At 44.9% G+C, this 15,509-nt stretch overlaps 1 protein-coding gene across 1 annotated transcript in view; it reads left to right on the top strand.

The window, feature by feature from the left end:
• Positions 1–12,959, top strand: part of LOC147901227 (uncharacterized) — a 190,672-nt gene extending 177,713 nt beyond the window's left edge. Inside the window, exons 12-16 of the mRNA XM_087376355.1 lie at positions 2,425–2,430; positions 6,609–6,742; positions 10,861–11,014; positions 11,138–11,261; positions 12,603–12,959. Coding sequence (XP_087232481.1) covers positions 2,425–2,430; positions 6,609–6,742; positions 10,861–11,014; positions 11,138–11,261; positions 12,603–12,754 — 570 coding nt within the window. The 3' untranslated portion in view covers positions 12,755–12,959. The remainder of the gene's footprint in view (positions 1–2,424; positions 2,431–6,608; positions 6,743–10,860; positions 11,015–11,137; positions 11,262–12,602) is intronic.
• Positions 12,960–15,509: the final 2,550 nt, after the last annotated feature.

Raw genomic sequence — 15,509 nt, forward strand, 5'->3', positions numbered from 1 at the left:
CCCGTAAGGCTATGACTTGTGAAGGAATACCCGCCCTCGTGAAAGCTCCCAACCAAGTGGACTCTGTGGTCGGCAAATCATCTGTATCTATCCACTCTGTTGGTATGGCTGCCTCTATCTGCTATATCCTAATTGCACTCCCCCTAAGATGGCCAACAAAAGTGACTCTCTTTGATCCTCTGGAGGCTGCCTAAACGGCTTCCAGGCACCTACTGTAGAATCAAGTCTCCTCTCTCATCTAAACCACTGCATATAATGTGATGCTCCTAGTGATCTGCCATGCTCATCCAGTATCGAGTCATCCACATGACTGGCTACCTGTCTGTCTCTTCTCGAGAGGAGGGTGGAACTCTCTAAAGAGTGTTTCTGAAGTTGCCCCAAGCTTTCAGAATGGCAGCCATGAGAGGGGAAAAGGGAGATCTAAGATGGGATGAAGTAAAAATCCATCTAGAGCTTTCCATCCAATTTCCCCCATGGAATGGTATGCAAGACTGAATGGTGCATAAGAAAAAATCCTTCCAAGGCTCCTGACCAGGCATCAGTCCTCGTACTATGAACTCGCAAAGCAAGGCCATACATTGCAAGTTCGGATCAATAATATTGAGACCTCCTTCCCTTGTGGTGGGGAGAATGAGAGTCTCCCAAGCCACCCTGGCCACAACATCTGAGGTGCCATCGAACCCACTCCAAAGAAAATTCCTAATAGGTATCATGAGCTGAGTGATACAACCTCTAGATCTGCACCAGGAAGTGCAGACGAACCCGGTAGTAGCCAATAGTATAACCACCACCCTGGATGCGAGGTCAAGTCTGGCGGAACTCCAAAAAATGAGTTTCCTCCTGATACTCTCTCTCTTCCAATTCTTCAAATCCCGTTGCTCACCAATAGAGGCGAATTGATCCCTTAGGTCAAATCATCCTCCTTTCCTTAGAGAGGCTAGGTCTACTAAATTTTCTTGGCCCAAAGTTGGGAATGGGAAGGTTTCCAGTTGATGCCATCGTAGGTAGGATTTCTTACTGAAATTATGGAGCTTGAAATGGGAAGTAGCAACAAACTGACTGTACCTCTTTCCATTCAAAAGGTTGCTTGTACCTCATAAGAGGATGTGTGGGGATGCAAAAGCCCACCTCGCTGCATATCATCTTCTTGGATAGCTAGCTGGAGAGTTGTCTTGGGTAAACATCATGGCTATACTTGGGAGTACCATGCGGATTCCAAATGACTCCTTTTATCTTTTGGTAGCCCTTATTCAAGACCTTTCTAGTGGAGAAGCTTGGCGCTGATATGAAGTGAGAGATTCATAGTGCACATATGCACAATAAGCGGAAAAAAACTCGAGACTAGTTCACACACATGAAGATGATGAATTGAACGAGGAAGGAATCGTGTAAATGCACCAACAACTCTACAAGTAGCCAGCTCTGCTATGGGATGTGAGTGGCCTCCTCAACTTATATGGACAGGAGATGGATGCAAATAGCCTCTAAAGCTCCTTCAAATTGATGGAGGGGAGGTGGATCATAATTGATTGCCGGAGTGTAGAGTGCAACTGTCACTTTTTTGTTAGCCTTGGGTTACGAATGTCCCGACTACTTATGGGGAGCCAACTTCAAATTGGCTGACCTCAATGGCCTGGCTGCTGCTCCTCCCCGCTCCACGCTGCTCCTTCCCCCTCTCTACACCTCAGCCCTCCTCTCCCTCTCCCTCAGCCTTCCCCTCCCTCTCCACCTACCCCCTCCCTCCCTCAGACTGCCTACCTGCCCCCCGCCCTCCAGCCCCCTCCTCCCCCACCCTCAGCTTGCCTCCCCTTGGCCTTTCTTCCTGCCCCCTCTCTCCCCCTCTCCACTGCCCTCAAACTGCCTCCACCCTTGCCCCTTCTCCTGCCCCCTTCCCTACCTCTCAGTCCACCCTTTCCCCCCCGTCCTTTCTTGCCTCTCTTCCACCCCCTCTTCCCCTCTTCTTACCTTTTCCCCTGCCCCTTCAACCTGCCTCTCCCTCCTTTTTCTTGCCTCCCTTCTCCCTGCCTACTTCCTTCTCTGACCCCTTCTCCTTCTCTCTCTTCCTACCCCTCTTTGCCTTTCTTCTTCCCGCAGCTTTTATGGAATGGACGGACCTTTCTTTCGTTCGAGTTGGCCTTCTCACCTCGATTGGCGATGGACCCTCCCTCAGGAAATCCTACTTCGCCTCCATCAGCCGCGAAAAAACTCACATTTTCAAAAGACGAGTTGTAGCAGAGCTGAAGAAGGGCGTAGAGCTTGAATGCTTGGCCGCTTTGATCGCACGCATCTATGGGTCTCACTCTTCCAGGTCTCAAGCTAGAGATTGGATGCTTGCGGCGCTTCCTTCAGACTTCACCCCTCGTTTTAAAGATGTTCGCCTTTTGGGAACAAGTTTTTTCCAGGTTGTTTTTGACTCTCCAGAAGTTGCAAGTGCCGTGCTCCAAGCTCGTTTTCTATAGCTGGGACACAGGAAGATTTTCTTTGTTGCCTTCTCTCTAGGCTTTGACCCTATGGATGAGGATAAGGAGGCATTTCTGCTCTTCATTGGGTTTTCCGGCCTCCCCCAGGTCTACCATCGCCTTCTTCATGTGACTGGAGAGCACTTCGGTATGGTATTGAGATCCCCCCCCTCCTTGGCGGCCCTTGACAGTAGTAGAGGCAACCACGTCTGACAGGGTCCCTAGAGTTAGGATCCTTACGGAGGACCCTAACATTTCGGAGGATCATATCTTGCTTCAGTGCTTGGATGGGTCTTTCTTTCAGCAGAGGGTGGAGGTTACAGGCAAACAAGACCAGTGCAGGATTTGCAGGACCCTTGAGTATTTCGGCAAGGATTTCCCTAGAAAGAAGAAAAGGCCCAAAAAGCCTTTTGGTACAGTAGCTCCCCTTCTACCTCGAGGGGGGGTGAGACAGCTCCTGTGCCTACTCCCCGACCTCGGTAGATGGTGGTACTGCTCTTCCATGATAGAGCGCTCCTCCTCGACAAAGTGCCCCGTTCGTACTACCGCCTCTTGCCTCTGGTGCCTCACATCTTGGCCACAGCCTGATATGTGTGCTCCTGTTGGTGCAATTCCAGAGATTGCATCACTCAGCGTATAAGGCATATCATGAATTTTTTATGGAGCGAGCTAGATGGCACTATCGACTCTATTGCCAAAGTAGCTTGGGACACCTTGATCCTTCCGACATAGGAGGGGGGTCTAAACATCATAGATCCAGACTTGCAATGCAGGGCCTATTATATTGAGATCATGCATGACTAGCTATGTCCAGCACTTAGTGAGGGGATAACACAAGTCAAGGGATGACATGGTCACAAGGATGACACAAGTCAGGGGATGACATGGTCACAAGGATGACACAAGTCAGGGATGACATGGTCACAAGGATGACACAAGTCAAGGGATGACATGGTCACAAGAATGACACAAGTACATGGTTACCAGGATGGCATAGTCACATGGGGACATAGTCATCAGGATGACATAGTCACATGGGGACATAGTCATCAGGAGAACATATCACCCAAGCACATGGTCAAGGGTCTTCATGTCGCGCAGTCACGCTCTGCCAACCTCTGCAGACCTGACTCATTGGTGGCATAGACGTTCATCTGGCGGTGCCTTGTTAGATACAGGGTGGCTGCAGCAGTGCACATGGAGTAGTTACAAGGCACCGACTCGACGCAAGCTGGCCGTTGCAGGAGACATGAAGAGGCTCAGCGGCGGAATGGCTAAGGAGGAGGGGGCAACCAATAGGAGAGAGGGAGGGGATTTCCCATCCAGAAGGCAAGGGTGAAGAGGGGAGATGAGGGGTATGGAGATTCATTCAGCATTGTACGGGGATTGAGAGTGAGAAGGAGAGAGGCTAGGGCTACGAGCTCGCCTGTTGCATTGTTATGGTGTATTGCTATTGTTGCATTGTTGTGGATGAGTGATCTCTGATCTCTGTTGAGAGAGGCTAGTGTATAAGGATCTCTTCCTTCTATCATACGCACTTGTTCGTGTTGTATTCTTGTCTACCACTTTCTTCGTTATCTGTTATTAGCGGTGTTCCTTCTTATCTCCTTTCTGGGTTTGTTCTTTCTATTCTAGTACTCAGCAATACTCAACACTCCATAGCATCTTCGACTAGTGTTGTGTCATAGGTTCACGCATCACGTAGTGTAGTGCAACTGAGGTAGAGTTGTGTCATAGGTCTACGTATCACCCACTTCACACTCCTCACATCAGTGGCCTTAGGCCTGCGTAACACCTCCAGAAGTGAGCGGACCTCCCCTTCAGACAGGGCCTTGCTTTGCAAGTTTGTGGTTAGAGAACTTATGCCTGGGGATGAGCCTTGGTAAAATTTCTTCATTCATGGTATTCAGGCTTGCAGCCCCTCCTCAGGGGGAGATTTGATGGACAGCACTAGATGGACCTTCACCTCAGCCCATCTCAGGTCTCCTTCCTCTCCGCTTATGGGTGCGATTCTGAAGGCTTGGACCAGCTTCAGAAGTACCCTTCAAAGAGTTCCTCCCTCCTCTATCGAAGAGATTGACAGGCAGCCGATTATGTGGAATGACGGTATACTTGATGAAAATGGTAGGCAGCTTGGTATGTCTCACTATATGCAATGGTCTAGGTGGGAGAGAGGCCCTCTGCCTTTGTAGGTTCTTGGAAAGCCTTCAAGAGGATTGCAGAAGTTCGTGAACAGCAAGCGGTTAGTCACCTCAGAGGATGTGCAAGGAGGATACTTCAGATTGATGCAGCCCTTCCCCTTGATTTGGGTGGATACAGATGACAGGCCTGTTGTTTGTTCCGTGTGGATGGGGGCCTTCTCGAGGACAAGCATTTCTCTCCAAGTTATAGCTTTTTTGGGAGCATACGAGGATGGCTTGGTTTTTGACGTATACGCAGGTGGCAAGCTGGTTATTTCTTCAGAATATATTCTTTTGGGCATCCCTTTTCAGCTTGTCAAGATCATAGGCTTTTTGGATCAGAGCAAGGACTCTGCATGGCATATTGATCGGAGCCCTCGTCTTTCCAAGAGAAGAGCCTTTCTTTTTTTGGTTACACGGTCAGTAACGCCAGGAAGTTTCAGATCAGTTGTAGAGGTAGGAGAACTTCCAGGGCCCCTCATTGGGAGAGTTATCAGGTTTTCACTAATTTGCAGAGGGTCTTCTGGCAGAGGCTTTGGAGATCCCGAAGAAATAGAAAGGTCACTCTATTTTTTTGGCTTTCTATTCATGGAAGGATTGCAGTGAACAGGTGGTCTAGATTTGGGGCACACCCCACTTGTCCTAGGTGTTCGTCTGCTGCTGAGTCGATTCATCATTGTCTATGGGACTGCAGGCATGCAAGAGCCATTTGGATGGGAATTGCCAGGGTCCTCAGTACTTTTGCTCCTTCTCGTTTCTTTATGACGTGGGGATCAGTGGCTTGGCTCTCCCTGTCAGGGTCTCATATCTTCTTTGAGTGATAGGATGCTTCTTGGGCCATTTCAATTCAACATCACCTAGTCAAAACTTGCTCTCTGGAGGATGTGCCTATCTCCTGCTATAGACCAGTACATGCTGATGAGGATACCGCTTGGGAGATGCTGGCTGGCATCACTGCTTGGCAGATTTGGAGGGCCAGATGCAAAGATTTCTTACACAAATCTCAGGTCCATCCCTCGTACACCCTGGCCAGTATTTGGGCTGACACCGTTCACACACTGATGGCCAGTTGGGTGAGCATGCAGGGTTCTTCCCGGGCAGCATCAGCCAGGAGGGTTATATTCCTTAGGGAATGGAGGGGTTCCCCCTTTTTCTTAGAAACTGTAGCAGGGTTGAGGTGGCACTTTTAGCCTCAACCTTGGTTTCTTTCCATATCATTTTGAGTTTTCTATTCCCTATTTTAGAGGGGTTTCATATGTACAGCATGATGTATCTATCGCTGTGAGCTTGCTCACACGGGTATTTTTCATCCTTAATAGAAGTATTTTTCAAGAAAAAAAAAATGGCTGACCTGCCATATTACAGCTGACTGCAGATGAGCCAGCTGTGCCATGTTCAGCAGGCAGTTAACTGCTTCCATGTCAGCATAGAGCCAACTGTGCCATGTCAACAGCCTATGATTCTGTATGTCATAAGTGAATTGTGACACATTCACATCACACGTCTGCTACACCATTAGCTAACGGGTGGCTGCCAGATTAGCATCATAGAATGATGCATAACGGCCCCTCAAGTGCCTGCAAAATTCATGCTTTGCATGGCCATTCTGCCATTCCAAATCTCAGCCATAGATTTCTCTCTGGCATCTCCTAATTTGGGGCCTCACATCTTGAGCATTTAGATTGGAGCACTGATTCCACAAGCTATTCAATGCTCCTTGAACTTTCTGTTTTTTGTAACAGTTTTTTGTTCTTACCAAAAGAATCCCTAATGCGACAATGGGTGCCCTATGAATATATGAATAAGAGTATAAGCAAAGAACTACATTAAAAAATTTATTTCATGCACTGTAATACTTTTAGAATGACACTTATTACTGACATGTATTATTTACAACTGTCACTAATGATTTTTTTAAAAAAATGCAACTTTCTGATTATGTTGGGTGTATCTTTCATGGATTCAAAAGAAAAAGGGAAAGGCGACTCCATATCTTGACCAAAGATGCAATAAGAAAACCCATCATGATAGTGAAAAATTTTCTTTTCAATTCAAGATGGATCGCTACTCTCGCAGCTTGGCCAACAGGAAAAGAAGGTGCAGGTACTCATTCAAATTTCTTCTATATTGTTTGAAGATAAAAGCCAAACCAATTTATTCTTTCAACCACAAATGGCATGAACCTTGTCCTTGTATCTAAGGCTTCAATAATGCAATTGTCTTAGGGCATACGCTTGCTTTATGATGTAAGTGTCCATGATTGAAGTATGGACCCATGGGCAGAATATAATCTGAAGATGGGTGCTGTCTGCATTGAATTTTAAGGTATATACGTTGTTTCTTCAAATGTGTGACCTACGAAAGCTAGACTCCATCATATGGTTGATTTTAGGAAAATTCAGTATTTGAACATGATGTTCGGAAAAGAATTGGACCATCTATTAATATATGAGAGAGGTGATGGTCCTGCATCATCTTCTGAATCACAAGACAAGCTTCACAGCATACCTAGGAAATCCAGACTTCCATTTGTTGATGATACAGAATTAGTCCTCCCATTTTTCCGAACCAAGTGTGAGCTCATCCTTTGGCCTAAGAAAGTGCTTAAATCTTAGGAGAGTACTGACACTTAAATGAGCCTAATTCAGCAATGCCTTAGGGGTTATTTATAGACCTCCAAGATCTGTCTCCTGTGCTAGCTGCATTCCAAGTGGAATTTCCCAAGCAATCATAATTTGAATCCACCATCAACCCAGCACCAGTCACTTTGGAACAGGACAATGGAGATGGCACCTCTGGTTGTGGGATGGCAGCCCCCTTCCTGAGGTACAGTGGGATCTGGGTGAGTGGGTTTTGCCTTCCAGAGTAGGGCATTGAGGTGCCCTTCTTTTCGTATACAGCACGCATTGGTCATTGTCTTTAGTTTGGAGAGGTGGCTGCTTGGATCCCTTCAAGAAACTAGCACTGGATAGAGCAGTAGGTGCCACAGGAGGATTTCCAGATTTTGGTCGCAATTGTGGACCAACCTCCTATCATAGAATATTACATACGTCTTCTAGATGGTGGTGCATGGGAGATTACCCATCGGCTGAAGCAGATGTGTGTTGATGGGAGGCGCTCTTGAGACGATCCTGCACTGTCTATAGAGCTGTCCCACAGCACGAGAGGATCTGGCAGAGTGACCTCAGTATCATGGTGGCTAAGATGCAGAGGATGCAGTAGGCCTTCACTTGGGGCATGGAAAACTGGTTGGCAAAGGGGGGTCACGTCTTCTCAAGCGACAGGGTAACACCAAACTATAGGCTCCAAGGACATAGGGTCTTCCGAATCGAGGTGTAGGACATGACTCCACGTTCTTGTCAGCATCTTGTATCCCCATCCAAGGAGAGTATTTGGGAGATGGTGTCCAACATCATTGCTTGGAACACCTAGGTTACCCTTGTGCAGCTTGGTGATGGGAGGCCACTAGGTCCCTCATTAGTCACCCTTGTTGCCACTGGGCAGGATATCATCTACATCTTGCACGACATTTGGGAGCAAGGGACGAGGGGATCTCGGGTGACTGCTGCTGAGAGGCAGGTGCATTTCTGTAGGCTTGTGGCCTAGAGGTGCCTTTTATGTATTCACATAGCGAGGTATTTGGTGGACGTATAGTCCCTCATTTGTTTCAAAGAATCCCTAGGGGTTCTTTGAAAGCAGCTTGTTGATAGGCAACATTCTTTCTTTATTTTCTTGTGGCGATTAGGGCCACATGGATTGCTCATTTGTATGGTTGGTTCTTTCTCAAGAATTAATAGAAAATTCTTTTATCTAGATTTTTTAAATAAAAAATGAGGTAAATCAAGCTTCCCACTAATTACCTATACAATGTGGCAATCTCATCCACATCAGTGTCCAATTTTAATCTTGTTAGAAAAATCACTCGTTTTTTTGGGCTTTCTCTCCCTGGAGGGATTGCAATGAACTAGTGGAGGTCCATGTTCGGGCCAAACTCTACTTGTATTCGTCACCTTCTACCAAAGATTCTATTCAGCATTGCTTATGGGTTTGTAAACAGGCGAGGGTTATTTGGAAGGGGATTGCTAGTTTGTTGTGCGCCTTTATTCCTTCTCCCTTCTTCATGACTTGGGGCTCGAAGGCTTGGCTCTCTATTTTGGACCTCATGTATTTTATGAGAGACATGAGTGATCTTGGGCTATCTCGGTTCAACGACATTTGATTGAGTCATGTTATCTAGATGACCTACAAATGCCTAGATGAATACTTCGTAAATAGCTTTTGGCGAGAGTGAAGTGGCTCATGATTTTCTCGGACTCCTCCGCGGAGTCGAGCTGGCACTTCCAGCCTCAACCTTGGATTATTTTTACCTCTCATGCATGAGCAAGATTTAACTCTTTTTCTTTGTTTTCTCATGCCTTGCATGATAGATTTCTCCAATGAGTTTGGTTCTTGGAGCTTTTTTCATACTTAGTAGAAATCTTTTCTTTGAAAAAAAAAACACACAGCCTCGGGCTTTATCCCGTAGCTTCTATTGCTTTTCGTCGTCTGCTACACCTCCATCCTCTTGCTTAGTCCACTATCCTTCTAGCATTTTTGGTTCACACACCTTTTCCTAACCCTCTCATATAGCTTCTTTCCCCTATTCCCTTCCAGCCGACTCTCCTGCCTAAGATGATGCGGATAGATGATTTGGGTGTTATTCTTGAATTAGTGAAGCCAGTCATGAGAGCTCTACTTGATGCATCTTTCACCAATCTAGAATTGAGGACCACTCTTCTTGCCCTTCACAAGGACAAGTGTCCTAGTTCAGATGGGCTGATCCCCTCTTTCTTTATTACTTTCGGGAACATGTTGGCCATCGTATCACGTAAGCTCTACAAAGCATTTGGCACTTTAGTGCTATGCCCGATTCACTTACAAAGGGTTTCATTTGCCTTATCTCAAAGGGGCGATGCATAAATATGGTTATCTCGTGAAGTCCCACTACTCTCTTGGGCATTGTATATAAGATCTAGGCAAAGGCAATCAGCTTGTAGTAGCTGTAACTACTTATTCTAAATCTTATCCAAATTCGTAGATTGTATTAGAACAGATTTGCGTGATTTTTTCCTGCCTTATGTCCAAAAGGGCAGTCATGGGCTGCCTAATTTCTTGCCTTATGTACAAAATTCCAACCAAAAGCCACCTTATTTCTAGCTTGGGAGATGGTGGTCCTTTATGTGGTCTAAAAGGCGATGTGCAAATGTCTGTGATGGATGTCTGAAAGTCTAGTTCTTGAAAGATGAAGTCTGAATCCTAAAAGGCAGTTTGGAAACATGGACTGGTCTATGATTTCCATGAGGAGGTGCAGCCTCAAATCTCAACATATAGGATGGGGAGGGAATGTGACCTGACAACATGCTAAGAGAGCCCTCATAAGCTCGAGAAGAGAACTGCTCTGCCTTCAATGACTACACCCTCACAGCTGACTTAGAGTACAACCTCATGCCAGAGACATGCATGCACTCCCTCTAGCGTCATCTACGTGTGTGAAGATGGTTTGATTGGGAGCGATGTCTCCTCTCTACCAGCATTTTTCCCCCTGGATAAGAAGAAATCTAGAGGCAAAACACTAAGTGGGAGACATGTATCTTGTATAAACTGATCCTTGTATATGCCATTGCCTTGGTTTGTTAATCCTGTGTGATGTCTAATTTGAAGCATTTGGCTGTGTTTGAAGAGAAACTTGAAAAGGATTTTTCATGATTCCTTGTAGAGCATTGAAAGTGGACCACAATGCTGTACAACATGTACATGTCAGCTTCTGCATCACATTATAATATCTGCATGCCTAAAATTTTGGGAAGAGACATTTCATATGGAAGGCTAGAACAATACAATATCAACCAATAGTTGTAATGCTTATACCATGATTCTTCAGCCTTTTTTAGGAGAGCCTTGAAAAGAGTACTGAATGGTTCCTCCACAGTTTTAACATTTGAAATATGATATCAATGATATAATGGCTTTTACTGTTCAGCTTCTGAGTGACATGTTAGATGATTGCATCAACTTTGAGCTGTATGGTAATTATCTGTCTCCTAACCCTTGTTTTTTTCATCTAATGGTTGTTTTCCCTCTCTGAGTCTCCACATGAATGCATGAATACTCTTTGGTTTCTAACATGTTTGGTTAAAGGTGGTGACTTTTAAGCTTACTTTCATTCATATATTTGCATACAGCACAAGGCATCAATGGTATAAAATGATCTTATTAGATAGAGCAAAATGGCAAGCAAAGGTGGAATCATTAAGAAAAGAAAAGCAGAAACAAGAACTGGCCGAGTGCACCTTCAGGCCTGCAATTCACTCAAGTGGCTCTAGAGGTCATCTCAGGGTATGAGAACAATGTGAGAATATTTTCATAATGTTAAAATCTTTTCTTTTCAAAACTTAAGCCACATAATATTTTAGTAGCCTGTCTATCACGGGAGCTGAGCTTTTGTCTATTGAGTGACAGCTTTCTGATGGAACCAGCAATAGTGGAAATGCCCAGGTGGAGTTTCAAAATGCTACTATTGTTGAAAAAGAGCTCCGCGAAGTGCATGGTTTTATCTTTCAAGAAGCTTCTATGCAAAAAACTGGTAATTTGTTATCCTCTAAATGACGTCTGTTTCTCACTGCTACTTAGACATCCAAGGCCAGAGGGTTGAAGGTGGTATAGTTCTTACTCTTCTGTACTCAGTGCTTGTGTTGGTGCCTAAAGAAAAACAGTCCACCCCTTTTAGCAGCAAATGCCATTTCCCTGGGAATAGCTAGAAATCTGACCGCTGGGTAAGGTTGATAAGACAGGCTTATAATCAGCTGAACCCATTGAAAATGCTATGAAAAGTTATGAAGATTTGGTGGCTGGACATTGTCTCTGTTTGCCGTTGTGATTGCCTTGTAGTTTAGCCACATTGCTCTTCATGTAGCTATATCCACCATTGCAGTACTTTGGCTATGTTCCATCCTTTTTTTGGGAAACAAGAAATGCTGTTCTTTGTCGTATTCATTGAAGCCCTTATTTGGAGGTGGCTTGACTTCGCTTGCACCCAACTTCATAAAGTATCTGCTGACTGATCAGCCCTTGTCTCTCTGGTTTACAAGAGGAGCAAGTGCTGCTCAACAAGTAAAGATATTCTCAAGCTACACTTTCAAAGTCACATCGCTTTTTGTAAGACTTGTAACCATAAAGTATCTGCTTATTTAATTTACAGTTTTTCTGTGTGTGTCGAAGAGCAGCAAGGTATGTTCAAAGATGAATTCTTCACAAGGTCTTCTGTTTTGGATGCATCATATGGGGCAGCACATATTTTCATTGTTGTCAGTGATTGTATGTAATAACTCCCACCACTGGTCCCTGTTGTGCTGCAACCTGTTCCTATCTGTACTGCTTGCATATAACCCACTGGACGACAATAAAGCAAGAGCTAATTATCATTTGACGTATACCATCCATCAATTTTGTCCAATTTCATCTAAGAGCTACTTATGTCCAATTTTTTCCAATTATGCATGTTACCCACTGGACGACAATAAAGCAAGAGCTAATTATCATTTGACGTATACCATCCATCAATTATGTCCAATTTTGTCTAGGGATGCAACAGGGATCAGAAACTATATGTATTTCTTAGTTTGAAAAATATATAAACAGGTATTTTTAGAGGGCACAATTCTTTCCAATTTACAGAATGAAGCTCCTTTATTCTGGATTGCTGTACTATATCAGTCTGTGCTTTCAAAAGTATTAGTTTGGTGACAGGAAGCAGATTTTTAAATGTGAAGTCGTTACCAATACTGCTGTCTTCTACGTCAAGTATGCTGGTATCCAGTAATTGTGCCCCTTTTGGCAGCACTTTGTTCCTCTTTTTGAACCGATTTGGAAATTTAAGTGGTGGAAGACAATACCAAATCTCATGTGTATCATGGTGCTCTCACAGATTCCATCGATAAAGCAAACGGAGAGTCTCCCCTGGGATTGCTTCAGTCATTTAAAAATATGGTCAGAAATTCGGTACAGAGTAACAGAGAGCTGAAACCTGCGGATCTCTCAATTGAAATGACTGCTGAGATCCAGCCACCGATGCTATAAGTGTTCCTTTCAAGGGTTCCAATACTTGCAGTGGATTATGAATGATCATGCTTGGAGCGGTTAAAAGCAGTAATGGATCATGGTGTTGATTGTTGCAAAATTCCAGCTCTGAGTAATGCCTACATTGTGATTGTTTGCCTTTTTTTAAACGGGAACTTCCAATGCCTGAATCCTTGTATGGCCTGAGTGTGCAACTTTTGCGGTGAGAGGCTGGTATATTCCTCATCTGTATCACTCCTGCTTAGGGGTTTGTAATGAAAAATTTATGAAGTACTTTAAGCACTATCTGATTGGGTCTCTCTCTCTCTCTCTCTCTCTCTCTTTCTGCGCATGCGCTTCCCTCTGCATGCAATCAAAAGGGCCTGGAAGAAGATGTTTACTGTAGCAATCTTTTGAGCAAAATGTGGGCCAAGTCGAATAGGAGCTGGTAGATGGAGAAACATTGACAGAGACTATAGGATAATAAGACATCCAGCTCCTGCAAGGTGGAGGTGGAGTTGGAGTTGGAGTTGGAGGTGGACGTGGACGTGGACGTGGAGGTGGAAGTGGAGGTGGAGGCCAAGGGACACATGCGTGCACAATGTAGAAGATGTGAAGACTAAGACATCCACCAGCTCCTGCAAGGTGGAGGTGGAGGTGGAGGTGGAGTTGGAGTTGGACGTGGAGGTGGAGGTGGAGGTGGAGGTGGAGGTGGACACATGTGTGCACAATGTAGAAGATGTGAAGACTAAGACATCCAGCTCCTGCAAGGTGGAGGTGGAGTTGGAGGTGGACGTGGACGTGGACGTGGAGGTGGAGGTGGAGGCCAAGGGACACATGCGTGCACAATGTAGAAGATGTGAAGACTGAGAAGAACAAAATGGTTGTGGGCTGTTACCAAAGGGCTTCCACATCCTTCTATAGAGCAGCCAGGCAAACATTTAAGAACCTGCATTTAGGCACTTTTCAAAACTGAGATGTTCACATGAACTTAGCTAATGATTATTGTGTGCTCTTTGTGATTGAAGAAATAGATACAAAAGAGATTCTATGCAGATTTAAAGCTATTTTAAAAATCCAGCTGTGCAACAAGAATAAAGCATTCTATTTTGTTTTATTTATTTCCTCTAATATGATTGCAGAGACAAAGTAATTCTTGGTTTGCACAGACCTCCAGTGCATTGCAGCTTTGGGATTCTCGGACACTCAATCCCACCTTCCGAACTTTTTCTGGATGCACTCTGTCTTGACCTCCCTATGGAGAGAGTGAACTTGATATTCCAGGGCCTTCTCTCTGTTCAAGTCAAAACTTCAACCTGTGTGTTCATAGGTCTTAGTCATTCCACACATAGGTCCTAGTCATTCCACCCTTCGATTCTGCTCGCAGATAGGATAGGGTGACTGTGCCCACACATTGCCATAACTTTTGGCCCTAGATGGGCCCAGATTGGAGGGCTGTCATAGCCCTATTCTAAGGTCCATCCAAGAGTGAGGATCCGCTGCATGCTAATCCCTAGAGTGGCCCAGATTCAAGGGCTTTCATAGCCCCGAATATGAGGCCCACCCAAGGTCGAGGATCCACTACAGGTTAGCCCAAGAAGTGCCTTTTAGAGGCGACCTCACTCCCTGAGGGCCTACCCCCTGCCCTCTCACACACCTACTAATTTCTTCTGGAATTGCTGGATCCTCTTTTGTAGTTCAGTTTTAGCTGCCTCTTTGTGATTGTACCGAATTCAGCTCTATTTTTCTGGTTCAGCTTATGCTTCTGCTTCAATTTGATGATTTCTCACATGATACGAGAGAATCACATTTGATCCATTCTGGCCACAATCCTTTGAGAGCGATACCAGATCCTTTGTGCCACAACACAGCTCCGTAGGTAATGGGCTATCGTCTCAAGAGCCCCCATGGCCCAACGATGGTAGGTCCCATCTACCCTCCTCTACTCCAACCATGCTCTTATGGGCACCTCCACGGGTCAACAATTAGAGGAAGTAAGAAATCTTCCTCAGGATGAGCTTAGCGTAGGACCTATTGCTTAAGCCAATGCCACTCTCATGAAAGACTCCAAGTTGACAAGGCAGCCAATCATGCAAATAACCTTTAATACGATCCACAACCATTTTGGCTATGATCTTGTAAATAACTGGCATAAGCGTTATTGGCCTCCAATCAATGAGCAAATCACATAATTGCTTTTTTGGAAGGAGCTTGACAAGTCCTTTTTTCCATGACATAGGCATTTGCTGATTTTCCCAGGCTGAATCAACCATTTGCAGCAAAGTGTGCTTGAGGATATCCCAAAAAGCAAGAAAAAATTCCATAGTGAGACCATCCCATCCGGGAGATTTTCATCTGCCACAGGATTTAACAGCATCTGACAATTCTCTTTCAGTGAAAGGACTTTCCAATTCCAAAGCCTGAGCATCAGAGAGGATGGGATGGACATGCTGCAAAAGAAGCTGGCTAGCAAACACAACCTGAGGAGAAAGAATGTCCGCATGCCCAAAATAAGATGAAAAGTGCTGCACACAAAAAGCAACAAGCTCTGAGCAAGATGAGGACCAAGAACCATGAGGCATCCGGATCCGTCAAATATTGGCAGCTTGTCTTTTGTAATGCAAACTTTTGAAGAATTGCTTGGAAGAGAAACCTTTATCGAAAAAAGCCTTTTGCCTAGATCGGGTCACCCATTTAGCAAGCTTTCTTCGATCATTCGATTGGAGACAAAATTTAGCCTGACATAATAGCAAGTTTTCTTCTGAAGACAAAGGCC

The sequence above is a fragment of the Dipteris shenzhenensis genome, chromosome 6, assembly GCF_047967505.1.
Source record: "Dipteris shenzhenensis isolate YYH24624 ecotype China chromosome 6, Dip_SZ_1.0, whole genome shotgun sequence".
In the NCBI taxonomy this organism is placed as follows: domain Eukaryota; kingdom Viridiplantae; phylum Streptophyta; class Polypodiopsida; order Gleicheniales; family Dipteridaceae; genus Dipteris; species Dipteris shenzhenensis.